The sequence below is a fragment of the Giraffa tippelskirchi genome, chromosome 6 (genome assembly GCF_054371585.1).
Source record: "Giraffa tippelskirchi isolate mGirTip1 chromosome 6, T2T-mGirTip1v1.2.pri, whole genome shotgun sequence".
In the NCBI taxonomy this organism is placed as follows: domain Eukaryota; kingdom Metazoa; phylum Chordata; class Mammalia; order Artiodactyla; family Giraffidae; genus Giraffa; species Giraffa tippelskirchi.
Window position 1 is genome coordinate 97,018,840 of NC_137280.1, and position 27,218 is coordinate 97,046,057.

The 27,218-nt window shown below is 45.8% G+C and overlaps 2 protein-coding genes and 1 long non-coding RNA gene across 6 annotated transcripts in view; 1 reads left to right on the top strand and 2 right to left on the bottom strand.

Moving 5' to 3' along the window:
• TLE6 (TLE family member 6, subcortical maternal complex member) overlaps nucleotides 1-4,669 on the bottom strand; it is a 24,373-nt gene extending 19,704 nt beyond the window's left edge. The window contains exon 1 of the mRNA XM_081499902.1: nucleotides 4,328-4,669. The gene's annotated coding sequence lies outside the window, so the exon portion shown is untranslated. The remainder of the gene's footprint in view (nucleotides 1-4,327) is intronic.
• LOC145510000 (uncharacterized) lies at nucleotides 4,305-8,843 on the top strand. Its single transcript, XR_014056600.1, has 2 exons — nucleotides 4,305-6,700; nucleotides 7,268-8,843. It is a non-coding gene; the product is annotated as an uncharacterized LOC145510000 (long non-coding RNA).
• Nucleotides 8,605-27,218, bottom strand: part of LOC145509995 (uncharacterized) — a 39,584-nt gene continuing 20,970 nt past the window's right edge. Inside the window, exons 1-4 of one of the 4 annotated variants that reach the window (XM_081499890.1) lie at nucleotides 24,617-24,713; nucleotides 12,592-12,718; nucleotides 10,795-10,975; nucleotides 8,605-10,368 (exon numbers count right to left, since the gene is read on the bottom strand). In XM_081499890.1, coding sequence (XP_081356016.1) covers nucleotides 8,889-10,368; nucleotides 10,795-10,975; nucleotides 12,592-12,718; nucleotides 24,617-24,619 — 1,791 coding nt within the window. In that variant the 5' untranslated portion in view covers nucleotides 24,620-24,713 and the 3' untranslated portion in view covers nucleotides 8,605-8,888. Of the gene's footprint in view, nucleotides 10,369-10,794; nucleotides 10,976-12,591; nucleotides 12,719-22,929; nucleotides 23,088-23,843; nucleotides 24,265-24,616; nucleotides 24,714-27,218 lie in introns of those variants that run through there. The other 3 variants (XM_081499888.1, XM_081499889.1, XM_081499886.1) reach the window with 3 other exon arrangements.

Consider the following 27,218-nt stretch of genomic DNA (forward strand, 5'->3'; position numbering starts at 1 on the left):
GTTGCTCCTTGGCGTGTGGGATCTTCCCGGATCAGGGATGGAACCTGTGTCTCCTGCATTGGCAGGCAGATTCTTTACCACTGAGCCACCAGGGAAGCCCTAGTCAATAGTTCTTAAACTTGCAGGTGAATCAGAATCACTGTTGGGGACCAGGGAGAGTTGTTAAAACACAGACGGCTGGCCTCCAGCATTGAAGTTTCTGGTGAGAAGGTCTGTTGTAGGGCTGGAGAATCTGCACTTCTAGCCAGACCAGGGGTGGGGGTGGGGCTGATGCAGCTGGTCTGGCCATCCCATTGCAAGAACTTGTGTTCTCCATGGATTCACAGTGAGAAACATGACAATTCCACGTGATGATGGAGAATGTTCCCCGTCACTGACCCAATCTGTGTGTCAATTTATCCTTTATGGAAATAAATGTGAGAAGAAAATTTGGGATGAAAAAACCAAAAAGCTTTCATGTGACTTGGGGTAGCAGCTTCATTTGGGATCCACTGTTTTCAACGCAAGTAAGCTATTATAAAATTCCTTAAAGGGGGCTTCCCTGGTGGACCTGTGGTTAAGAATCTGTCTTGTAATGCAGGAACAGCGGTTCGACCCCTGGTCCAGGAGGATCCCACATGTTACAGAGCAACTAAGCCTGTGTGCCACAACTAAGAGCAACTAAGTCTGTGCTCTAGAGCCCCCTAACCACAACTACTGAGCCCATGGGCTGCAACTACTCAAACCTGAACCCCTAGAACCCATGCTCCGCAGAAGGAGACACCACTGCAATGAGAAGCCTGTGCACCACAACTAGAGAGTAGACCCTGCCCCCTGCAACTATAGTAAGCCCTCATGCAGCAATGAAGACCCAGCACAGCCAAAAGTAAAATAAATCTTTAAAAAATAAAATTCCTTAAAGAGATTACATCACCAGTTATATTCTTGGAAAACACAGCAATCAAACCAGAGATACAGGAAAACTAATGAAATCTAACGGTGTCAGACAATTCAAATCCATCACTCATGTTCTTTGATCACTGGTTGGCTATCTATGCTTTCTCGTATGAACTAGGGCATAACTTGGTAACTTTTCATTTTGATATAATTTCAAGCTTATGAAAAAGTTACAGGATCAGATGAAGAACTCTGAATATGCCCTTCACCCACTTTCCCCAATGTTAATAGCTTGTCCCTTTTGCTTTATAATTTTCTCTGTGTATATATGTGTGTGTGTGTGTTAGTCGCTCAGTCGTGTCTGTCTTTTGGGACCCCACGGACTGTTGCCCACTAGGCTCCTCTGTCCATGGGATTCTCCAGGCACAAATACTGGAATGGGTTGCCATTCTCTTCTCCAGGGGATCTTCCCAACCCAAGGATCGAACCCAGATCTCCTGTATTGCAGGCAGGTTCTTTACCTCTAGCGCCACCTTGGAAACCTATGTATATATACATACATATATGAAAATTATGCATATTTTCCCCCCTAACTCAGGAGGTACATTTTGTGCTCCTGGAACAGAGCAGGACCCGAGGGGATCCTTCCAGGACAACTGCACCCCCCACCCAGGTCCTCCACCTGCCTCTTGTACATTAAAAACCAAAACAAAAAACCTTTAACTTCCTAGGGTTTTCTTGAATTCCAAGAATAAATTCAATCAGAGAAGTGAGAAAATGCAGAAAGAAAGGAAAACAGTCAAGCAAGACAAAATAATAACGATTTAGTCATTAAACAAAGTCAAGGACTTAAAAAAAAAAGTCAAGTTCCTCAAAGGCTATAGTTAATATTATAAGCCAGGTCCTTTGAATTGTTTTGCTCAGACTGAAACCCCTACCAGGTGGAAGAAGTTAACTGCTTGCTACTCACAAGCTGGTAGACCCTGGACTGGCTGGAATCAGAAGGCTGATGATATTGACTCCTGATTACCTCATCAACCAATCAGAAGAATCTACACCAGTTGATCACATACCCCCACAAATTCCCTCTCACCCTGTCTCCGAAAACCTTTCCCTGAAAATCCCTGGGGAATGAGTTCAGGTCTTAACAGCACTAGTTGCCTGGACGCCATGCTTGGTGCCTGCAATAAACGATGCCCTTTCTTTTATTATAACCTCGGTCAGTAAATTGGCTTTACTGCCAACAGCTGAGCAGACCCAGTTTGGTTGGGTAACAGGCTTTCATCCTAAAGTACTTCGGCGTCTGTTCCCAAACATACATACAACTAGAAGGTTTTGCTAGTGAAAGGGCTCCCTCTTGTGGTCCCAGTTTTTCTCCATTGAAAATATTCTTCGTATAAAGTGAAGTTGCTCAGTCTGTCTGACTCTGCGACCCCATGGACTGTAGCCTGCCAGGCTCCTCCATCCACGGGATTCTCCAGGCAAGAATACTGGAGCGGGTTGCCATTCCCTTTTCCAGGGGATCTTTCCGACACAGGGATCGAACCCAGGTCTCCTGTTCTTCAGGTAGACTCTACCGTCTGAGCCACCAGGGAATCCCGTATTCTTTGTATATTGTGGATACAAATACTTGGACAGAATCTGTTTCACGAAAGCGCCTTGCCATAGCTTGCCTGCTTGTTTTTTCACAGTGGTTTTCAAAGAGCAAATCTTTAAAATTTTAATGACCGACTCGATCTTTGTGTATATTTGCCACATTTTATATCCTAAGAAATATTTGCCTAACCCAAGGTCATAAAGATGTCTTCTATATTTCTAGATGTTTCAGTGTTTTATCTATTACATTCTGGTCCATGATTCACTATGAACTGACACGTGTATGCTATATTATGATAAAGTTATTGTTTCTGACTAGACTGACATGCTCTTAAAAGGAAGACCTGTAAGAAATTCCAATTCTTCCAAAATTGAGCTTGTTAATTTACTTTTTTGTGTGTGGTGGGAGGGAGACTTGGGGGCCTGTTAACTTAATGCTAATTGAATCAACTGCAGCACATACTGGCCACCATTCACCACACATCAGAGGTTCTCTAAGTGCCTGAGATGACAGGCTCACAGCTAGGAACTACCCATAGAGTCCCCAGGCCTGTCTCAGCCTCACCTCAGTCATTCTGGCAGTCCTCCAGTACCAGAAGCATTCTGCCTAGAACCTGGAACAAGGCTAGGGTTGGGTCCTCAGAATGGGTGGTTAGGGCAGAGTAGCGGCTTCTTTAGGAGAAGGCAATGGCACCCCACTCCAGTACTCTTGCTTGGAAAATCCCATGGACGGAGGAGCGTGGTAGGCTACAGTCCATGGGGTCGCTAAGAGTCAGACACGACTGAGCGACTTCACTTTCACTTTTTCCTTTCATGTGCTGGAGAAGGAAATGGCAACCCACTCCAGTATTCTTGCCTGGAGAATCCTAGGGACGGCAGAGCCTGGTGGGCTGCCGTCTATGGGGTCGCAGAGAGTCGGACACGACTGAAGCGACTTAGCAGCAGCAGCAGCAGAGGCTTCTTTGCGTGTGATGAGAATCAGAAATCAGTGCAGGGTCTGGGAAGGCAGAAGAGACATGTGCTCACCGCCGCTCTCCTGTCGACACTGAGATATATTATATCTATTATATATATGTTCTTTATCAATACGGTTAAATTTTTTGTCCCTCCCCACTGGAATCTAAGAAGGATAAGGGCAAGGATTATTTTGTTTACTCTTCTTCACCTATGCAGAGAACAGAGTCTGGAATACAGAAATGCTTAATGAGCAATTAAAAAAATTTTTTTTTTAGTTCTACCAGTTTATTGCTACCAGCCCATCTCCCTCCACCCTCATGCCCGCGTGCTCAGTCATATAACCCCATGGACTGCAGCCCGCCAGGCTCCTCGGTCCATGGACTTATCCAGGCAAGAATACTGGAGTGGATTGCCATTTCCTTCTCCAAGCATTTTTTTTTTTTTTAATTTTTAGGAATCTACATGCTTTATTTTTTTCCGGCGTACACCCAGTGCAAAAAAAAGTCACAAATGTGAAAACACGAGCTAGGTCGCCATCCAGTGATCACAATGGACTATTAAAACCAACGCAGTTATTATTAACAAAAGTAAAACGTAGAGAAACGAATAAAATATGACCCCATGTCTGGAAGAAATAGATTTTCGGGGAAGAAACATTCCAACAATGGGAATGTTTTCTATAGGGGTGTGTTAGCATGAAGAAAGTGCTCGGAGAAATACACATTTATTGCTTTTGTTAGTGGCCGTTCCTTATCAGAGTAACCTGTGCGCTCGGAGATAATGCGGAACGCCCGGCACCGTTCCGGCAATAACCACGCCCACAGCGGCGGAGAGGGGCGGGGCCGGGCACTGGGCCCTATCGCGTCCCAGTGAACTGTGATTTGAGATGACAGCTCACCGTCAGGAACTGCCCACAAGTCGCTTCTCTGCTCGGCGACTGGAGGACGCGGTTGACCCGCCCATCCTTGAGGCTCCACCAATCCGAAGCCCTGGGCCTGCACTTTTTTCCGCTACTAGCAGCCCTGGAGCCGGAAGCAGCAGCGGTGTTCCGGGACCCGGCGGCGGCGGCGGCGGCGGCGGTGGCGACTGCCGTTAATTTCACTGGCCAGGCTGCTTCCTCTGAGGGAGGATTTTCCTGTCTCCACCTCGAGGCCTGGCCCTGTGTCTGCTCCGGCCGAGTCTGGAGGAATGGCAGGCGGCGCCAGGAATGCGTTAAAGGGCGGGGCACAGTTCAAAGGGCAAAGGGCAGGGTTGTTAGAAGTTCGAATTACCGACTCCTGGTCGGTTGGAGGCTGGTAGCACGGGAGTGAACCCCCGTGGTTTTGGTTGGGGGCGCGAGACTTCCTGACCCTCTTTAGGATCCGGATCGGACCCACTTTAGGATTTCGGGGGTGTATGTGTAGATGAGATGTAAATGCAGCGTAGTTTCCATTGGCTCAGAGCAAAGCAAGCCACGTGCAAATGTGTTAACGTCGGCTCTGAAGGGCATCGTGGACTCAGGTCCTATGTCCTTGGGAACCACAAACATAAGATGCCTGTAGTTTGTATATCGAACGTACATTAACAGTACCAGCATTCAGTAAGTACTGTGATGTAAAGTGTTATTTAGTGTCAGTTCGTCATCGTGGTGCTCATCCTCATATTAAAGTCTTAGACTCCCTTAAGTGCAGGCAGCAGGACAGCAGTTTTGACCATGGATTCTGGAGAAAAGACTAGTATCAAATGAATGGTCTAAAGCAGTGACTTCTCATCCCTGGGGCAATTTTACCCCACCCCACCCACAGGCTTGACACTATCTAGAGACATTTTCTCCCACGTGACAGGTGGAGGTGTGGTGTTACTGGCATCTAGTGGGTGGAAGCCACGGGTGCTTCTCAACACCCTATACTGAATGGGGCTGCACTTACCACTAAGAATTATCCCCAGTGCTTAATACAGCAGATAACAAGAAACCCTGTTTAAGTAATGCACGATGTGGAGCAGACATTCATTGTTTAGTCACTAAGTTGTGTCCCTCTCCTTTGAGACCCCTTGCACTGTAGCCTGCCAGACTCCTCTGTCCATTGGATTCTCCAGGCAAGACTACTGGAGTGGGTTGCTATTTCCTTCTCAAGGGCATCTTCCCAACCCAGGGATCGAATCCAGGTCTCCTGCGTTGGCAGGCAGATTCTTTACCATTGACCCGCTAGAGAGACCCCAGATATTCATTAGGTATATTATTTTTTCCTGTGGTCACACCGGGCAGCACGTGGGATCTTATTTTCCATACCAGCAATCGAACTTGTGCCACCTGCAATGGAAGCACAGAATCAGACTGCCAGGAGAGTCCCCTTATTATTGTGAATTTTCACAGAGAGATTTTCTTTCAGATCCAAAGTAATTCTTTAATCTCAATGAAACACCATTTACATATTTGCTTTTTAATGAAATAACTCGAGGTGTAGAGAAATATTACACATTTTATCATTCAGCCATATTTGTCACACATTTGTAAAAGAGTACAGATAATTCCTCCTCCCTCCCTAGAGGTGGCCATTTCTAATTTGACATGTCTTGTAGTCTGTGTGTACATAGGACTCCTTTTTAAATGTGTTTAAAAACTGCCATTAACAATCCTACTGTGCATATTCACCTCCAGCTCCCCCCCCCCGCAATGTTTTTTTTTACTTCTTTTCCAACATGGGGCATGTGAGATCTCAGTTCCTGGACCAGGTTATCAAACGCATGCCCCTGCACTGGAAGTGCTGTAAGTGGGGAGTCCTAACCACTGGACTGCCAAGGAAGTATTTGGAATGTTATTTTTAAGATTCAGTTTTTATACACCAGGGTTTCTCAGATTCAACATTCGGTACCAGATGGCTTTCTGGTGGGGTGGGAGTGTCCTGTGCACTGTAGGGTGTGGAGCAGCAATCCCAGCCCCTAGGCACCCTCCAGTAGCAGCCCCTCCCCGGTCAGTCATGATGTTCAAAATTGTCTCTAGACACTGCCAAGGTGTCCCCCTCCTCCACCTCCCAGGGGCAGAATTACTCCTGGTGGAGAACCAGTTTATACATGAAGATGTAATTAGTTGCTGACATCTGCTTTGTATGTGCCATATTTAACCATTTTCTTTCTGACCATATTTTATTCAATTTTCTCAATGTTTTTGTTACTGATTGAGGTCCTTGGACTCTTCAACAGAAGTTGCTAAGAGGCCAGATGAGGAATTCAGGCAAGGGACTGAATTACTGGGACTCCAGCTGAAGAAGGAGGGAGTGAAAACAAGTAACAGGTGCCCTTGCTGGATCCTGGAGGAGTGGTGGGCTGGTCCCTTAAAAGGGGTCAGGGTGGGGGCACTGTGCAGGGATCATGCATAGGACCTTGCTTTTGACCTCAACACCTCAGAAGGGACAGCTGGGTTTTTGTTCATTTTGTACCTTGTTGTTGGTAATTTGCCCCAATTGTGGATGTGTGCAGTTATTTTTAGTTTCCCATAAAGTTCCTCTGTATCCTGTTGTTCCAGGGAGATGTCTGTTCAGGTTGAAAGCACTGCAGCAAAGGGGTCCAGGTCCAAACCTGTCTTAATCTGTATAATTGGGAATAAATTCCCCTTTTCTTTTGTTTCAAATTGAGACATGGCTAAAACTAGTGAGTCAGTTTCTCAGCAGGATACACGTGAAGAAAACATCTGACAACAGAAAACAGAGTGCATATAAAAATGCAAAGCTATTACACATAGTAGGTTTATCATTTAAAGCAGCCAGCTATAAGAGAGAATGTTCACAGGGGCCAAATATATGCAAAAGTGCTTATCTCAGTTATGGAAGTATTCAAAACAACAAATGCATTGTCATTACAGCCTTTCAACAATGCAACCAGGGAAGTAGGTTTCCCACATCTGTGGCTGCCATATTACATCTGCCATGGTGGAGGAAGGAAACATCCACTATTAGAGGAACAAGATGTTTCCCACAGAAATCATGTAATTAGGAGAATCCTTGGACATGAAGAGGGCCACAGGATATGAGAAAATCACCGAGGAATCTTCCGAAGCCTGAAGAAGTGGCCTGATGGACCCCAAAGAGCCACAGGAACATGCAGGGAACTGTGTGAACCTGAAAACCAAAGAGGACCCATGATGGGGGGCCTTGTCCACACTGCTGAGCAGAGTCCACACTGCTGCCCAGCAGGTAACTAACATCATGCATGTGTCTGACTGGGGCTGTTCCACACAGGCAGAGCCAGAAGTGAGAAAGCAGTGCCGGAGCTCAGGCCAGCAGGCTGCCCTGCAGCTCTGTCTCCTGATGGTACAGAAGAGCTGAGAATCATGGCTTCCTCACTCCTGCTCCAGACTTCATGCATCTTCCTCTTCTCAAGAACTTTAACTCAGAATCACCAACAGAAGGACTCTGGATGTCAAGTTTCCCACCTTACCCAAGATGACAACACAGTTCAGTAGAATCATCGAGACAGCAGCTTTCATCGCCATGCCAACAAGTCATTCTTCTCAACTCAGTGTTTTGTGTCCAATTTCTAACTGAGGTCAAGGACAATGCTGCTGCTGCTGCTGCTAAGTCGCTTCAGTCGTGTCTGACTCTGTGCGACCCCACAGACGGCAGCCCACCAGGCTCTGCTGTCCCTGGGATTCTCCAGGCAAGAATACTGGAGTGGGTTGCCATTTCCTTCTCCAATGCATGAAAGGGAAAAGTGAAAGTGAAGTCACTCAGTCGTGTCTGACTCTTAGTAACCCCATGGACTGTAGCCTACCACGCTCCTCTGTCCATGGGATTTTCCAGGCCAGAGTACTGGAGTGGGGTGCCATCACCTTGAGTAGAGGCCAAATTACAAACATTACCAGGCAAGACAAGATCTTTCAAGACCTTCCACAATTACTGACTACTGTGAGGAACACAGATATAGTATCCACTAGCAAAAAAGAAACATGGAAGATACACCTTTCAGTATAAAGACTCCAGAGGAGGGTAGATACTGAGTCAGTAAATTCCAGTATCCATAACAGTGGATGAGAAAAGACTTTTCAACAATATTATGATATTATGATCCCATACTATGAACATTTGGCAAAGTAAAGATCAAAAATATTTTCATCTAAACTGATACCACATGAAAACACACACACACACACAAAACCTTTCACTCTGGGTTCAAGAGACATTGTAATGACATTGAGACAAGTAGTATATAACTGTATATTTAATGTCCAAGGTAACAAAACACAAGTAGTAAAGATGATGGGAACATAGTGGGATGGTTACTATCTTAAGTGTTCAGATCAGCAACATGAACTAGAAATTAATACACTGGGATCCCTATTCAGAATGAGGCACTTATAAGGAAAAACTGTATTTATTTCCATTAAAAAATTCATCCTACCCTGAGTTTTCAAGTACAAATAAATGAAGTGATGAAAGCTTTCCCTGCATTCTTTCCATTCATAATGTTTCTTCCCCTTGACTGCTTCATTTATAAGGTTTTAAGGGAGAAAGCTTTTCCACCAGTCTTTGTAGCCATAATTTTTCACGAGTGTGTGTCTTCATGTGTCTCTGCAGGGATATGAGATACTTGTAGGCTTTTTTACACTGCTGACATTCATACAGTTTCTCTTCACTGTGAGTTATCATGTGCCCTTGCAAAGATCTCGGATAGCTGAAGGCTTTCCCACACTGCTGGCACTGATAAGGCTTCTCTTCACTGTGTGTTTTTACGTGTGCTCGAAGGGATGAAGAAGTGGCAAATGCTTTCCTGCATTCTGTACATTCATAGGGTTTTACTCCACTGTGTGTTTTCACATGTTTTCTGAAGTACTTAGGACAACTGTAGGATTTCCCACAATCATTACACACATAAGGCCTCTCTCCTGTGTGTATCCTCACGTGTCCTTGCAGGGATGTGAGATAGGGGAAAGCTTTGCCACACTGCTGACATTCATATGGTTTCTCTTCACTGTGAGTTATCATGTGTCCTTGCAAAGATCTCGGATACCTGAAGGCTTTCCCACACTGCTGGCACTGATAAGGCTTCTCTTCACTGTGTGTTCTCATGTGTTCTCGAAGGGATGAAGAAGTGATGAATGCTTTCCTGCATTCTGTACATTCATAGGGTTTTACTCCACTGTGTGTTTTCACGTGTTTTCTGAAGTACTTAGGACAACTGTAGGATTTTCCACAATCATTACACACATAAGGCTTCTCTCCTGTGTGTATCCTCACGTGTCCTTGCAGGGATTTGAGATAGGGGAAAGCTTTGCCACACTGCTTACATTCATAGGGCTTTTCTCCACTGTGTGTTCGCATGTGTTCCCGAAGGTAAGTGCACCAGCTGAAAGCCTTGCCACACTGCTTACACTCATAGGGCTTCTCTCCAGTGTGCATTCGTACATGTTCTCGGAAGTGTGAGATGCCAGTAAAAGCTTTCCCGCATTCTTTGCACTTATAGGGTTTCTCTCCAGTGTGAGTTCTCACGTGCCGCTTAAGTTGGCAATAATAACTGAAAGATTTCCCACACACATCACACACACACATTTTCTGGCCATACTGACCTCTCTTATGTCCCTGAAAAGTGAGAGCTTTTCCAGATTTTTTACAGTCTAAGGATTGTTTACTACTGTGACTCTTCATGCATCTCTTAGATGCTCTCCCAGCATCTTGACATTTATCAGGTTTCTCTATAAAGTCTGTTTCCCCAGCATAGCTGAGGCACAAGACACAGCTACAGGTTTGTCCACATTCCTCACATGCATAAGGTTTTTGTCCAATGTGAGACTTTTGCTGATTCTCCTTGAAAGAATGATCGCTGAAGGCTTTTCCACATGTAATGCATTGATGAGGCTGAATTTTAGTCTGATAACTCTCATGCACAGTAAGATCTATAATCCTGTTCAGAGGTTTTAGAGATTGATGATCTTCTATACCTTCAAAGAGACTTTCCACCGAATGATTTCTGGTCAAAACAGGAAGTGAATTATTAGGGATTAATGATTAGTAATTTGTTTATGGTTATTCATTATTATTTTGACTATATATTTGTGATTTTCAATGAATGGGCATGTTTTCAGCACTCTCTGAACGTGACAAAGTGCAACAAAGGTTAATGCTCTGGCTGAGGGCTCAAAGAGAGCCATAACTTTCAGTGTTTTTTTAACATGAGGTTTTCTAATCATTGTTTCCTAGTGAATTAAGTTTCTGATGCTCAGTATCTATGGCACATTTATAAAAGTACTGTTTTGTAAAAATTCCGAGTACACAATTGCTTATTAGCTAAGTTTACAATTGTTTAGCTAAGTTTACACCTTTCTTTACCATCACATGAGTCTAACACTCTGCTGAGATCCCTCGTCCTCCTTCTCCCTGTAGGAGTGCCACTCACCTCACACGCCTCTCCTGAGTTAGATGCTCATCTCGTAGGTTATGAAATGCCCAGTTTTCTCCCAAAACAGACCTAGAGTCATTTCTTGTGAATCTTACAACTTCCCGTTCAATGCATAGTCCAGTCTCCAAAATATCCCACTGAGGACTTGATATACCGACCTTAACTTGAGGGCAAGAACCTGCAATAATTGGAAGCATAATTAAATCAGTGGGAAAGAAATGGTGGGGGAAAGGAAAGAGAGACCATATCTAGATTTCTCTCCATAGACTCATTCAAAAACGTAAAATAATTTTATAAAGGAAGGAAGGAGATGTGTGATATTGTGATCTATCAGACACACACACACACATTTGGTCACTGAGATGACCAACATGTACTTCTCAAATAAACTGGGTCCTTATCCACAGTTTCCTGCTCAGGGATCCCAAAACCCTTAGAATTTCCTGAGCAATAAAAGCAACAGAATAATATGTGGTCTCTTGTGCTCATTTCCAGAAAAAGCTTCAGGATCAGAAAGGTGAAATAGGTTTCCTATGATTCATAACAAGCCTTTTCCATCCCAATTGAGTTTATATTAATGAAAGAAACTGTTGCAAAGAACCTGAGTATGGGGACTAATTGCCAACAAAGACAACCACATGATTAAAGGGTCAATACTTTCAGTCCCACCCATATCCCCCAGCACCCCCAAAACCTCTGGGGGTGAGGGAATGGCTAGAGATCAAATCAACTGGCAGTGGCGGGTGACTTCATCAACTATGCCTATGTAATGAAGGCATGAAAAAAAGGTTTGGAGAGCTTCTGGGTTGGTGAACACATAGAGATGTGATGAGACTGGCACCAGGAGAAGCATGGAAACTCCTTTTCAAATCTAGATGCATTTCTTACATCTAGCTGTTCCTGAATTATATCCTTTAATAATGAACCTGTGATCTAGTAAGAAGCATGTTTCTCTGAGTTTTGTGAGCTATATTAATATATTAACTGTATCCAAGGAAAGAGTGATGGCCATCATAGGGAAAATGAGTCAAAATGGCAGCCTGTTCACTAATAAGTACCTCACAGAAGCAAAGTAGAAAGGAACTGGGCAAAATGCACTTTCCCAAATGATCCCTTTGTCAGAGGAGCTCCAAAAAGACTTCAAGCGGACAAGAATGGATGAAAGCTCCAAGAGGGAAGCCAAGTTAATGACACCTATCACCTTCTCAGAGACCTGAATTGTACTCCTAATGGATATGTCCAGATATCCCTCCCTGATATCCCTCCCTGACTCAGAACCTGCTCCTCCCGAGCAGGTGTGCTCCCTGGTGATCACAGGTGGAGAGGCCCTGGATGAAGCCTGTGTCCATGGACCCAGCTGCCCCTGGGAGGTGGGACAGAGTGCGACTGCCAAAATGCTCCTAGAGAATGCTCCTCATGGGAAGGGTGGAGGACAGGTTAAGTATAGGTTTAACTGCAGCAAGATCATCTTCTCAAGTGTGTACTGATCACAGGATAACTTTCACAGGGTGAAAACCATTATGCTTCTCTCACTGCCCCAAGGTGACACTGGAGACCGTGCTCACAGTTGTAAAATTAGGGAGCCTCGGGATTCGGATCAAGAATAATAAAAATCAATTCAGTATAGTAACACTGTCATGGAAAAGCTATCTACTCTAGGTAGTTTCTAAAAAGGTGGGGACCATGTTTGCCATTTTTTTTCAAAATATTCCCATCCTCATCACTCATAAGAAAGGACATTGTAAGAAGTAACTGTTCGCTAAAGACTTAGTGCAGGGAGGAAGCCGTCCTCACCCACAGTGGCCAGGTTCCTGCAGGTCTCCAGCATCACGTCTCTGTAGAGCTTCCTCTGAGCAGGGTCCAACAGTTTCCACTCCTCCAGGGTGAAGTTCACAGCCACATCTTCAAAGACCACTGAGTCCTGAAACAGCCACATGTTCTGTGTCAGAGAGGCTCCTCCTTCACCCCCGAGTGTGGGAGGATGGGGAGGCCGACAGGCGGGAACTGGACTCAGTTCCTAGGACTCCTGAGCTCATACTCTTGCAGGAAATGATCACATGCCAGCAAATCTAATGCAGATTCCTCAGTGATGGTGAGTGCTGGACACTGAAGCAAAGTGTAACAGCAATAACTGATAAACACACACATAATGAAAAAGAACTGTTTTTAATGACACAGAGCAGATCATGAGGGTGGACAAATACTGAAAATGAAACCATCATTCAGATGACTAGGAAATGGATATGTGGCCTGCTTGTAAGTTATTTCCTTGATTCTCCAAGAATGAGAGCATACTGTCAGGAGGTTGTTGACACAGATTTTCCAGGACCGCTGCATCTGAACAACTCTCACTTTGACTGAAACAGCATATAGAAGCCTGGTCTGGTCCCCTCATATCTAACAGAAACAAACACACAACCCTCTGCCAGGATGAAGTGGACATCAAGGGCACAGACACAGGTCAGGGTCCAGGGCCTGGGACACCCGTGGAGTTAATGTGGGGTTAAGAGGAGGCCTGGCTCCTGAGGGATCAGTCGAGCCAGCAGGGTCTCTAGGATAAATAACCAAGTGCCCAGAGTACAAGGAAGATGCCCCACAAAGGAGAGCTGCAGAAGATCTGATGGCAACAGAGTTGAAGGTAACTTGAACAGAGAGAAAAAAACACCCAGTTATTATCTTTAGGACAATATAGGCTGACACCACACCCCTGAAATACAAAGCAAACGATTATTTTTATAAATCAGAGTTTTAATCAAAGATATATTCTGGAAATCTAAATGATAAAATTCCTACTACATCAGCTACAAAGACAAGGCTACCTCACCTTGGGCTGCAACTGGAGTTTGCTAATCAAACTCCTGAAAATGTGGAATATTAGGGAGTTTGCTAGCGGTCCTGGGGTTAGGACTCAGCGCTTTCACTGCCTGGTTGCTCAGTTGCCTCCCTAGTCAGGAAACTAAGATCCTGCAAGCTGTGTGGTGTGGCCAAAGAAAATTAAAAAAAAGGGACATTAGTCATCAAGGAAATGCAAATGAAAACCACAGATACTTCTTCATACCCACTAGGAGAGCTGTAAGACAGACAAGCAAGTGTTGGAGAGGATGTGAGGAATTTGGAACCCTCAATCAACTGCTGGAGAGAGGTAAAATAGTGAAGCCACTTTGGAAAACAGTCCAGCAAATCCTGAAGATTATTAACACAGCACCATATAACAGCAATTCCACTCTAGCTCTCTATCTACCCAAGAGAGGCGAAAGTAAACCACCAACACAAAAACGAATACACACAGACATTCACAGCTGCATGAGTTGTGACAGCCAAAATGTGGGAAGAACTCAGAAGGCCATCAACTGACTTGGATAAACAAATTCAGTCTAATCTCACAACGGAATATTACTGGCAACAAGAGGAAGGAAGTACTGATCCGTGGCAAAAAAATCAATGAACTTTAAAAACACTACCAGAACTCACAAATGCCCACTGGCAGTATCATATCATTGCAGACTGCAAACTCACAAAAACAAATCTCAGTGTATTTTGATCAAGCAAAACAAGCAGATGAAATGTAAATGTTTAAACAGATCTTTAAAAAATATAATCAACTTTTAAAAGCTGAGAGGGTGGGGAGCAGGGACATGTTGGCGTGTGTCTGCAGGAGTACAAGCCTTGGAACCTGGACGTTTGGGTGTGAGTCTGAAAGAACCTGTGAGTGGCAGCAAGGTCCGTGTACCTGTGTGTTGCATGGATGTGCGGATCTGGGGGTGAGCAAGCACCTACATGCATGTGACTGAGAACATCAGTGTCTGAGAACGTCTGTGGCAGTACTGTGGGCCACTGGGCATGTTTGCGTAGGCACCAGGTAGCACACACCTGACTATGACTTGCAGGGTTCACTTGTTCGCTCAGTTCTTATCTGCGTGCATCCATGCTCAGTGGTGTTTGACTCTTTACGACCCCATGGACTGTAGCCCACTGGACTCCCCTGCCCATGGAATTCTCCAGGCAAGAATACTGGAGTGGGTTGCCATTCCCTTCTCCAAGGATCTTCCTGACCCAGGAACCAAACCCAATTCTCCTGCATTGCAAACCAATTCTTTACCACCTGAGCCACCAGGTTCTTATCTACTGAGCACTTAAGCCTAAGGAGCTGTACATATAGCAGTGGACAAGGCAGGCCAAGCACCCTGCCTTCCTGGAGCTTGCCTTCCGGCAGGAAGACAAACCATAAACAACACTATAAATGTTATCTGGCTATGCTGGATAAGTGGGATGGAAAAGGAGAGCAGGGTGAGAGACAGGGAGCTGGGGGCAGGGTGCTGGTTAAGAAGCGTATTGGTATGTGTGTCCAAGTGTTCATCTGAGAGTGGTGTCTGAGTGTGTGTGTCCCGGGAGCAGAAGGCCACCATCTGGCCCTCAGTCCAAGTGTCCCCCCGACATCCATGTGCCCTACTTGGCTCCTCCATCCAAGGCAGCCCTCCCCACTGCCCCATGAGCTCCCCAAATGAGAGTCCCAGCATGAGCCACCCAGCCCATTCTCTCAATGCCACCCAGCCCAGACGCCCTTGCCTTCCCCACATCTCTGTCTCACTTGGCCCCCTCCTTACCCTACCCAGCACTGCATCAGGGCTACCACTGGTAGTGTAATGGGTAGAAGGTTAGAGACCGTCAAAATGGCACTGGGGTGATAACCTAAAACAACAGGGCTAAACTCATGCCACAGGAAAAAAATTTTTTTAATTAAAAGTAAAAACTGATTGTTACTAGTTTTCTTTCTCAATTATGTCTATAAAAATGTTTTAGTGGATAAATTCCAAAACATTTAATGACAATAGTAGAAAGAAAGAAATGGAGAGATGAGCCATATCCACAGAAAAGAGACCATGATGTCACCTTCTCCCAAACATTTAAGAATTTTATGAAAGTACCATTCCAGTGCACAACAAGGTTTCTTTTAGGGTTGGTTTGTTCTGCATTGTGTGACTTAAAAACCACTTCTAAAAACTGAAATAAAAGACGAATTTCTAAAAACCACCAAGATTTTCTATGGAGTAAGATGGTGGGATGTTTCATAATGCACACTGAAACATTTTGAACTACAGTGATTACAACAGGATGGCGTTAACAGAGGGATGGATAGATACACCTATGGAAAAAATCACAATGCACAGAAACAGGCCCAGCTGGATCTATGCCAGGGCACATGCTGCTGGGAGGAGGCTACTGACACATGGGGCAGCAGCCACTGGCTATCTCCAGAGGAGTAAGAAGTCTTTTCTCTTATAACTACATGTACAATAACCAATTCACTGTGGACTTAACTGTGAAAGAAAGTAGGACACTCTATGAGACACTACAGGGAAACACTTTTATGACTTGAGTGTAGGATGAGTTTTCTTATATATGGAAAAAAGAGTAAGCTACAAAGGAAGAGACAGATAAATTCCATCCAAGTCTATTAAAGTTAAGAATTACCCAGAATTGGGGCGGGGGTGGGAGGGAGGTTCAAGAGGGAGGGGATATATGTGTATTTATGGCTGATTCACTTTCTTGTAAGGCAGAAAGCAACACAACATTGTAAAGCAATTATTCTCCAATTAACAATGAATTTTAAAAAGTAAAGAATCGAGAGAAATGGTAACTCACAATCTGGGAGAACATATTTGCCATACCTAGAGATGAAAAAAGATGAATGTCCACAGTATGTAAATAAAACATAAGAAATCAGTAGACATACAAATGAGTTCAAGGTGAGGAAACTATTTTACAGAAGATGAATTACCCATTGAAAGAAATGCTCACCACCAAAGGTTATCAGTAAAAACCAATTTACAATCACAAGCAGACCCCATTTCACACAAAATGGACACAAAAGATGAACAAAATTAAGTTGGATTCTCCAAGCGCTAGAAATGGCATGGAAAAAACACTCAACTCGTCATCCCTCTACACTTCCTAGTATTTCTAACTTATCCATAATCTACAATCCCACAACTTTTCTCCTAGATATAAAATATTTATACCTTGCACTTAAGAGTTGGGAGACAAAAAGGAGAATAACAGCATTGCTGACAAATCAAAAATACATGTAAGGGACTTCCCTGGTGGTGTAGTGGCTAAGACTCCATGCTCCCAATGCAGGGGACCTGGGTTCAATCCCTGATCAGGGAACTAGGTCCCATATACTACAACCAGGAGTTCACATGCTGCAACTAAAGACCCCATGTGCTGCCAAATAAATTTTTTAAAAAATGTGAGACAATCCAAGCCCCACAAGGACTGGATGGAGGTGTTAATTGGGGAAGCCCTTCCTCTGACATGAGCATGTTTGAAACCGACGGACTGAGAACCACAGAGAAGCCTTCTGTTTGCCATTACTGGTGTGGAACTGATCACCTTCACTTACTACAAATGCAGCAGAAGCAAAACCAAATAAAACACTGCTGGTGATGGGGGACAGCTGCAAAGCTGCAAAGAATAAAAAAAGATCAGGACAATCGTCATCCAGGGGGCTGATTGCTGGGAGGTGCTATCAACCAACCAATGAATAAAAACCTACACCTCAAAGACAACCAACAGACACCAACACCAAAATCACACAGGGAATTATCTGGCAAGGATTTTAAAGCTACAGAAAATACTTCAATGAGTAATTACAAACACCCTTGAAACAAACAAAAAATTGAAAGTCTCAGCAAAGAAATAAAAGCTACAAAGAAGAACCAAATGGAAAGTTTAGCACTGAAATACAGTAACTGAATTAAAAAACTGGATGGTTTAAAATACAGCATGAATATGACAAAGAAAAGAATCAATCAACTTGAAGGTAGGATATCAGAATTGAACCAATCTGATTTAAGGGATTAAATCTGATAGAGTGCCTGAAGAACTATGGATAACACTGTACAGGAGGCAGTGATCAAAGCCATCCCCAAGAAAAAGAAAGGCAAAGAGGTAGCATGGTTGTCTTAGGAGGCCTTACAAATAGCTGAGAAAAGAGAAGCGAAAGGCAAAGAAGAAAAGAAAAGATGCACCCATCTGAATGCAGAGTACCAAAGAATAGCAAGGAGAAAGTCTTCCTAAGTAAATGATGCAAAGAAACAGGAAAACAACAGAATGGGAAAGACTAGAGATCTCATCAAGAAAATTAGAGATACCAAAGAACATTTCATGCAAACATGGGCACCATTAAGGACAGAAACAGCACAGACCTAACAGAAGCAGAAGATATTAAGAAGAGGAGCCAAGAAAACACAGAACTACACAAAAAAGATCTTAATGACCAGGATAATCACAATGGTGTGATCACTCACCTAGAGCCAGACATCCTGGAATGTGAAGTCAAGTGGGCCTTAGGAAGCATCACTACAAACAAAGCTAGTGGAGGTGATGGAATTCCAGCTGAGCTATTTCAAATCTTAAAAGATGATGCTGTTAAAGTGCTGAACTCAATATGCCAGCAAATTCAGAAAACTCAACAGGGGCCACAGGACTGGAGAAGGTCAGGTTTCATTCCAATCCCAAAGAAGGGCAATGCCAAAGAATGTTCAAACTACTGCACAGTTGTACTCATTTCACAAGCTAGCAAGGTCATGCTCAAAATCCTTTAAGCTAGGCTGGCTTCAACAGTATGTGAACCAAGAACCTCCAGATATACAAGCTGGATTTAGAAAAGGCAGAGGAACCAGAGATCAAATTACCAATATCTGTTGGATCATAGAAAAAGCAAGAGGGTTCCAAAAACACATCTACTTCTGCTTCACTGACTACACCAAAGCCTTTGATTGTGTGGATCACAACAAACTGTGGAAAATTCTTAAAGAGATGGGAATACCAGACCACCTTACCTGCCTCCTGAGAAACCTGCATGCAGGTCAAGAAGCAACAGAACCGGACATGGAACAAGAGACTGGTTCAAAATTGGGAAAGGAGTATGTCAAAAGCTGTATATTGTCACCCTTTTATTTAACTTACAAGCAGAGTACATCACACCAAGTGCTGGGCTGCATGAAGCACAAGCTGGAATCAAGACTGCCAGGAGAAATATCAATAACTTCCGATATCCAGATGACACCACCCTTATGGCAGGAAGTGAAGAGGAACTAAACAGCCTCTTGATGAAGATGAAAGAGGAAAGTGAAAAAGCTAACTTAAAAGTTAACATTCAAAAAACTAAGATCATGGCATCTGGTCCCATCACTTCATGGCAAATAGATGGGGAAACAATGGAAACAGTGACAGACTTTATTTTTCTTGGGCTCCAAAATCACTGCAGATGGTGACTGCCACCACGAAATTAAAAGACCTTTGCTCCTTGGAAGAAAAGCTACAACAAACCTATACAGTGTATTAAAAAGCAGAGACATTACTTTGCCAACAAAAGCCCTTCTAGTTTTCCCAGTAGTCATGTACAGATGTGAGAGTTGGACCATTAAGAAGCCTGAGCACCAAAGAACAGATAATTTTGAACTGTGGTGTTGGAGAAGGCTTTTGAGAGTCCCCTTGGGCTGCAAAGAGATCAAACCAGTCAATCCTAAAGGAAATCAACTCTGAATATCCACTGGAAGGACTGATGCTAAAGCTGAAGCTCCAATACTCTGGCCACCTGATGCAAAGAGCTGACTCACTGGAAAAGACCCTGATGCTGGGAAAGATTGAAGGCAGGAGGAGAAGGGGACGACAGAGGATGAGATGGTTGGATGGCATCACCTACTCAATGGGCATGAGTTTGAGCAAACTCCGGGAGATGGTGAAGGACAGGGAACCCTGGTGTGCTGCAGTCCATGGGGTCACAAAGAGTCGGACATGACTGAGCGACTGAACAAGAACAACAATCTGAACAACGGAGAGAAAATAGACAAAAAATAAATGACAAGTGTCTTGGAGACCCGTGGGACAAACACAAAACATTAGTATCACTGAAGTCCCAGAAAGAGAGGAAAAGAGGATACAACAGGAAATTAACAATAGATTTAAAGGACTTCCCTGGTGGTCCAGAGGTTAACAATCCACTTGCCAATGAAGGGGACATGGGTTTGATCTCTGGTCTGGGAAGATCCCACAAACCGAGGGGCAACTACACCTGTGAGCCACAACCACCGAGCCTGCACTCTAGAGCCTGGGAACCACAAGAGGAGCCTCTGCTCACTGCATCTACCGAAAGCCCAAACACAGCAATGAAGACCCAGCACAGCTCCAAAATAAGTAAATAATTCTTTAAAAAACTGTACACACACATAAGCGAGTGTATCTGAAAAAACAAAACCATACACCTTCACGTAATGGAAGAAAAATATCTTACACACTTGTACACTGAGTCACAGGGCAAAAGACTATCACCAAGGAAACAAAAGGGAAGAGCAGCCAAGTGTGAGCTGCTCAGATCAGCCTGCTGCCCATGGTGCGCAGGAGACCCCAAGTCAGAAGGTCAAAGCTGTCTGAACTGGCGGCCAAGGGGTGCCCCCAGGGCAGGGGGAGCAACTGAGCTCCCCCGTGATGGTAAAAAAGGCCCCTCCTCTGAGCTTCAGTTTTCACCAGGAGGAAACGCTCAAGTTCACCCACCCTCTCAGCAGCAGTTGAACCCAAGGAGACTTCACCATGTCCGACCGTCACACTCACTCAGGGCGCACATCTCACAATCCACCAACTCCCTGGATGAGGCCCAAAGCAAAGGTCAGGAAATAGCCAGCCTTAGGGGACACATCACCCCCAGCACTTCTGCAGGTAGATCCCCTCCCCCACCCTCCTGCCATTAACAGCTCCTTCTGTGGTGGTTCTATGGTCTGAGGCCACTCATGTGGGGAAGGGCACCAGCAAGACCCCAGGGCACCTTCCTTCCCCTCCTTCCCAGGCTCAGCTTGTCCCCATCCCCAGGGGATGCACCGGCTTTGGATCATTTACATGAGACATGATGCCCCATCTCTGTGTGTGAATGAGGACCTGTAGAATTGCTGCTTCCTCCTGTGTTCCTGGATAACACAGGGGAGGGAAATTTTAGGGCAGGTTTCTGGTTCGAGAAACTGGTTACTGCTCATCCCTTTGAGAAGACAGCCATCAGTTCACTAACTCCTCGTAACAACAAGCTGTGACTCATCTAAAAAGAAGTGAGCAAGTCTCCATAGCACAGGTCACTGTTCCCAGAATTTCTATGTCTGCTGACTAACAACAGGAAGTTGACCAGCACCAGACACCCTTCATGGAAGAGTTGCTACCATTCCTAAGAATCCTTTTCATTCACATCTCCACCCACTTCACAGGAAGGAGTGGGAATGCCTGCATTTCCGGCAATTCTAATGGAGGACAGAACATTCCCTTCTCCCCAGAGGCATCTCTGGTTAAGGCCCAAAGACCCAGGAGAACCAGAGCCTTCAGGAAAGAGCAGAAACCTGAGATGTTACCACCCTCACTGAGGAGAAGCCAGGCAAGAAAAATTCAGTATTTTACACCTGCTGAAACTTGAAGCTGGATGAAGGGAAGTTATTCGTGCTGAGCTGGACCAGAGGAGGCTGCTCCCCCATGTCAGGGGACAACGCTGAACCCTCTGTGAGCTTTGTGCTCCTGGAAACACGTATGGAAGGTGAAAGGACCCCCCCCCCCACTTCGGTGTTCTGGAAAATGGGAAGCTGCAAGAAACTGCCCCACTTGATTCAGAAAAGACTCACACGGAGACCCTTTGTTTATTCAGGGCAAGGCCAGATGCTGCCCCCCCAACCCCAAAGCCCCATTTCCACCTCATTGTGATTAGGGGACCTGCTTGCCCCCAGTGACCACGCAGAACAAGTGCTTGTTGGCCAAACTTTGGTTTAGCCCCTCGACTTCCCCCTGAACTTTGGCCTGCTTCACCCCAGCCAGCACACAGATCCCTAACGACAGGCTGGCCTCAGGGATCTACCGTCCAAGCACCATATCTGACCCTTCCTGGTTCTGGTCACTCTTCTCTGTAAAAGGAAAACTCTCCTTGCCCAGGTCTTGAGACACTTGCAGATCTTAGGGTCACATGTCCTCCCTCCTGCAGGGCCCCCTGTGTCTGGTGCAACAGATGCTTCTCCCTCTGGAATAACTCATTTGAATAAAGGTCTCTTGTTAGAAGGTTTGGGTTGTTTCAATGCCACAGTCTTGACCAAGTGTTCTCAATGCCCCATGAGAAAATTAAGAAAGTGAAAACTACCTAAAAACAATCAAGGGTGGAGCCAGAAGAGAGAGCCTCACCCACTACTACCCGACATCAATTAGAGGAAGAAATGTGGACTGCGGACCCCAAGAGGAAAATAGAAAACAAGAAAGAATCATCAATTACAGCACCCAACAAAAAAACATGAACATACACCGCATCTTCTCAAGAAACTGGCTACCCTAGCAACTAGCCAATGAGAAAAATTGAATTTTCCATTTTCTCCATGGATTTTATTACCCAATACAACCCCTCCCAATTCCTTCCTTTCTCTCCAATACATCAGTTTGTTGGACTTGCTTATAGCTTTTGCTATACCTCGTCTGTCCCTAATTGCAATTTTTTGTTGTTCCCCAATAAATCCATTTTTCCTAGTATTATTTTTAAGATCAACATCCATTTTTTTTTACCCAAACTTTACTCCAAGCTTCTCTTCCCAAATGCCCCTGACTCTGGGTCACTCCCCTCTACAACTCTCAAACTGAGCATCACTGAGCGGCAGAACAAGTTCCCCCTGACCTGGGACGGGGATGCCCTGACCACAGGACCTCTGATTCTGTCAATGAGCCTTCCTCACACAGAAAAGTACTTCTCCGTGTGGCTGGCGACGCCGGCACATCCCTGAGATACGAGCCTCGGCGCTCTGGCAACAGCATTTGCAATACAGTCTCTTTGACCAACTGTGGACTTGACTTCATCTGTCAGGTCCCGGGAAGGACCCCAGCACCCGACCACCCGCTCCGGACGTTGCCTCGTCCTCAGCCAGACATCCAACAGGCCAAGGACCTGGTCGGAACTCACGAGACCCCACGTCGCGGTCGGGGGCCGGAGACTCAAATTGGGACTCGGGAGCCCCGCGAGCACCGTATAGGAGGCCGGCACGAGAAACGAAGTGTACGGTGGAGTCCCGTCCGGCCAGTGCGAACCAGCCCCAGCCAGTCTCAGCGCCAGCGCCATGCACTCACCATTTCAGTCCCTCCCCCCGCATTCAGGTGGCTCTCTCCGTAGCCCTGCAGCCCAATGGCTCAGGCAGGTCAGAGCGACAGCGAGGGAACCCCAAATGTCCCGTGAGGTAGGTGCGACGGGACGCCCAGGCAGCAGAGAGCGACGTCACCACGTCAGCGAACGTGCCCACCCCCGTCCCTGATTGGATGTGCCTCTGGGAACACCCCCCGGCCTTGATTGACAACTGATGAAGGACTAGATTGGACTTCCCTAGTGGCTCAGACGGTAAAGCGTCTGCCGACAATGTGGGAGACTTGGTTTGATCCCTGGGTTGGGAAGATCCCCTGGAGAAGGAAATGGCAATCCACTCCAGTACTCTTGCTTGGAAAATCCCACGGACGGAGGAGCCTGGTAGGCTACAGTCCACAGGGTCGCAAAGAGTCGGACACGAAGGACTAGATTGTGAGGGACAGGCCGGCTGGAGGTCACATGGCCAAGCAGGGCGGAAGTACGGGTAGTTGGCTTCTTCAGAGAACAGTGACCTATCAGAGAACAGGAGCCCTATCCAGTCCAGCCATGTGGGAAAACATTCTCCAGATGTCTTTGCAAAACCATGAGAAAAAAATAACAGGAAACAGCAACAAAAAATAACCGGAGTACATGGGCTGATTAGCTGGGGTCAGAGTGACCTGCTTGAGCAGATGGAGAGAGAGAAGTACGGACTTAGTAATGCCCGGTCAGCGCAAGTCAGAAAGCTGCTTGCACACGCACTGATTGTTTCTCTGATGTTCCTGCGGGGATCTTTGCTCCCAGCCATATGGTGCCCTTTGTACAGAAAATAATACAGAAGTTCAAAAGAAAAACATTAACTGGGGACCTGACTGGGAACATGGAAAACTTATATTATCTTAAAAAACAGATACTTTCTGCATACCAAGAAGCTCAATATAAGTGCTGTGGCATTGGATGTCGGGGCTCTTGATCCTCGAGGTCTTGAATTCCCCGGCCCCATCTTTCTTTCTATTCTGTCTGTGTTTTCTTATGCCCTGCCGGCACCCGTCTCTCGCTCTATATTGCTGAGCTGGACTCAGCACAGCCACGCTGGTACGGAATCCGTGCACCTCACTCGCCCAACTTCCCTCCTGGTCCCCCTCCTCTCACTGAAGACGAAAGCCCTTTGCGGTGTGGTTGGAGCCTCTGCCCTATCGCAACAGTGTTTCTTTACCATACAGTCTCCTCGACTAGTCCGGAATCGACTTTATCTGTGAGGTTCAGGGAGGATCCCCCCAACTCCCTTTGAGCCTAACGGCCCGTTGGGAGCCGTCCTGTCCTCCCTCCGACGCCCACGGGACCACAGGCTGTGTCCGGACGCCCTGGGCCTCGCGCAATAACAGGACAAAGCACCATGTCCCCACTCCACGGTCGAGATGAGGAACTCTGGTCGGGAACCCGGGATAAGACGCCGGGTCCCCGCCGCCCCCTCGCGAGGGGGGAAATGGGTCGGGACCCAGAACAGGACGTCGGGTCCCTTCCTTGCAGGACCCCGGGACAGGACGTTGGGTCCCCACCCCGCGGCCGAGGAGGGAACTCGGGCTGGAACCCCGTGGGTGGGACGCGGGGAGACCCCGGCCAGCCGTCATTTTCTGCAAGTTCCGGTCCGTCCAAACCGGAACTTTTCTCTCTTAGGGCCCTGAGCCATGCACTCACCATCTTCTTCTCCTTCCGAGTTCTCCAAAGCGTGCCCTACGACCTCGGCTAGTGAGAGCGACTGGGACAGGACACCAGATAACGCCGGAACTAGTTCACACCAGTGCTGCGGCGGCTCAGAGAAAATTCCCGGGGCACAGCCGACGCATGCCCTGATTGGACGGCTTTCCAGGGCCCGCGCTCTGATTGGACGTTAATTCTTCCCCGCCCCCGCCTTGATAGACAGTCCTCCTGGGCCCATCCTATCCTGCATCTGGTTGTCTGGACTCCGCCCACCAGCTGCTAATTGGACAGTTCAACCAGACCCCGCCCTTGCCCCGAGTGACAGGCCACAGAGACATTTTGGTTGATTTGCCCACCTGGGACTTGCGCTGCGCGCACAGTCAGTTCTAGGGGCGGTGGACCCCATGGTGTCCGCTCGCGGGTCCCCTGTGTCCTTCTCGTGCACCTGGAAGTCCAGACTCAGTTTCCCTGCAGATTGCTGCGTTCACGGAATGTGGACGAGAAAACACGGGTCATAGCGCTTTGCTGATGGAAATAAAACTAAACGAATAAACACTTCTATTTAAGCCAAACTGAAGACCATAGCGCTTAAGACAGCCTCTCAGATAACTCAGAGGAACTGTTCAGGAGAAGCACGGTTTTTAGCACAGTTTCCTCTCTTGTCAGAACATAGAACATCAAACAAGTCAGGGCAACATGCCTCCAAGATTTCAAAAAGCAAACAGTCTTATCATTGAAGGAGGACCAGCATTGATGCCCCAGGAAGGGAGGCAGTTAATCTTCATTAAAAAAAAAAAAAAAGTGTTGTTGTATTTTTATTTTTGTGTTAGGTCGTCCTTGGAGTTTGCAGGCTTTCTGTAGTTGCTGCGAGTGGTCTACTCTTGAGTTGCAGTTCGAGGGCTTCTCACTGCAGTGGCATCTCTTGTTTAGCGTGGATTCTAGGGCACCCTGGCTTATTAGTTGTGGCCCCTGGGCTTAGTTGCCCCTGGGCATGCGGGATCTTCCCAGCAGGGGGGATTGAACCTGTGTCCTCTGCATTACAAGGCAGATTCTTAACCACTGGACCACCAGGGAAGCCCCTAATCTTTATTTTTAAAACACATTTTACTTTTGGCAGTGGGTGCTTCAATAATTTAAAGCAGATGGACAATGCATGTTCAATAGGCCACAAACAGATTGTTTTAGCATAAAAATTCGACTTAAATCGGGCTTCCCTGGTGGCTCAGATGGTAAAGAATCCACCTGCAATGCCGGAGATCAGAGTTCAATCCCTGTGTTGGGAATATCCCTGGAGAAGGGAAAGGCTACCCAATCCAGAATTCCAGAGACAGAAGCCTGGTAGACTATAGTCCACGGGGTCGCAGGGAGTTGGACATGACTGAGCGGTTAACACTTTCACTTTCGACTTGAATCAGGTATGCATCAGAATGATTTCCCCAGACCACAATAGGTGAAAATCTGTTTCATCAATTTGGTGACCCTTCAGTGTCAGGACACGGTATGGACTAAGGTCACCGTTGCTGAGTCAAGCTTAGCAACATAGGGCGAGAGACGGGTGCCACAGAACATAAGAAAACACAAAGACAGAATAGAAGGAAAGATGGGACTGGGGATCTCAAGACCTTGAGGATCAAGAGCCCCAACATCCAATGCCGCAGCACTTATATTGAGCTTCTCGGTTTGCAGAAAGTATCTGTTTTTTAAGATAACATAAGTTTCCCATGTTCCCAGTCAGGTCCCTAGTTAATGTTTTTCTTTTGAACTTCTATGTTATTTTCTGTACAAAGGGCACCATATGGCTGGGAGCAAAGATCCCCGCAGGAACATCAGAGAAACAGTACGTGTGCAAGCAGCTTTCTGACTTGCGCTGACCAGGCATTGCTAAGTCCACACTTCTCTCTCTCCATCTGCTCAAGCAGGTCACTCTGACCCCAGCCAATCAGCCCATGTACTCTGGTTATTTTTTTGTTGCTGTTTCCTGTTATTTTTTCTCATGGTTTTGCAAAGACATCTGGAGAATGTTTTCTCATATTTCCCCCTTGTTTTTGTAACAGTAGGTAGGCTGACTGGGCCACTTCTTTGTTCATTAATTTTCTGAGGGCTTTTGTTGTGCATCTGAAGACTAAACACAAGATTATTAAAAAACTGCAAAAAGATATGAGTGCCTATAAGCCCACCACCCATGCCTTTTATCCAGTCCAAAGGATTCAGGGCTTTTAGTCCATCAGCTATACCTTGTAAGGTTTCAGTTTGGGGTAACAGCTTAAAGATGCATGTTGCATACCAATAATTTTGGCTTGTAATTGCTGTATGTCCAATGTAAGGTTATCAACTTTATGTCACTGAGATATCACAATCCTCAGGTATGTGTGTTATACTGCAGGGAAATTCATATCATATCAGCTTTGTCTGTCTCTGTGAATTTTGAAATGTGAACAGCTGTACTTCCTTTTTAAGATTGTATAGCAATGGATGTACAGCTATGCCATGTACAAAAAGCCACTGACTTTCACTCTTAAGAGGGTAACTGTTACAGAATGTGAATTGTATACTCATTTAAAAACAAATGATAAGACCAGTATAGCCTTGGTAACCCCAC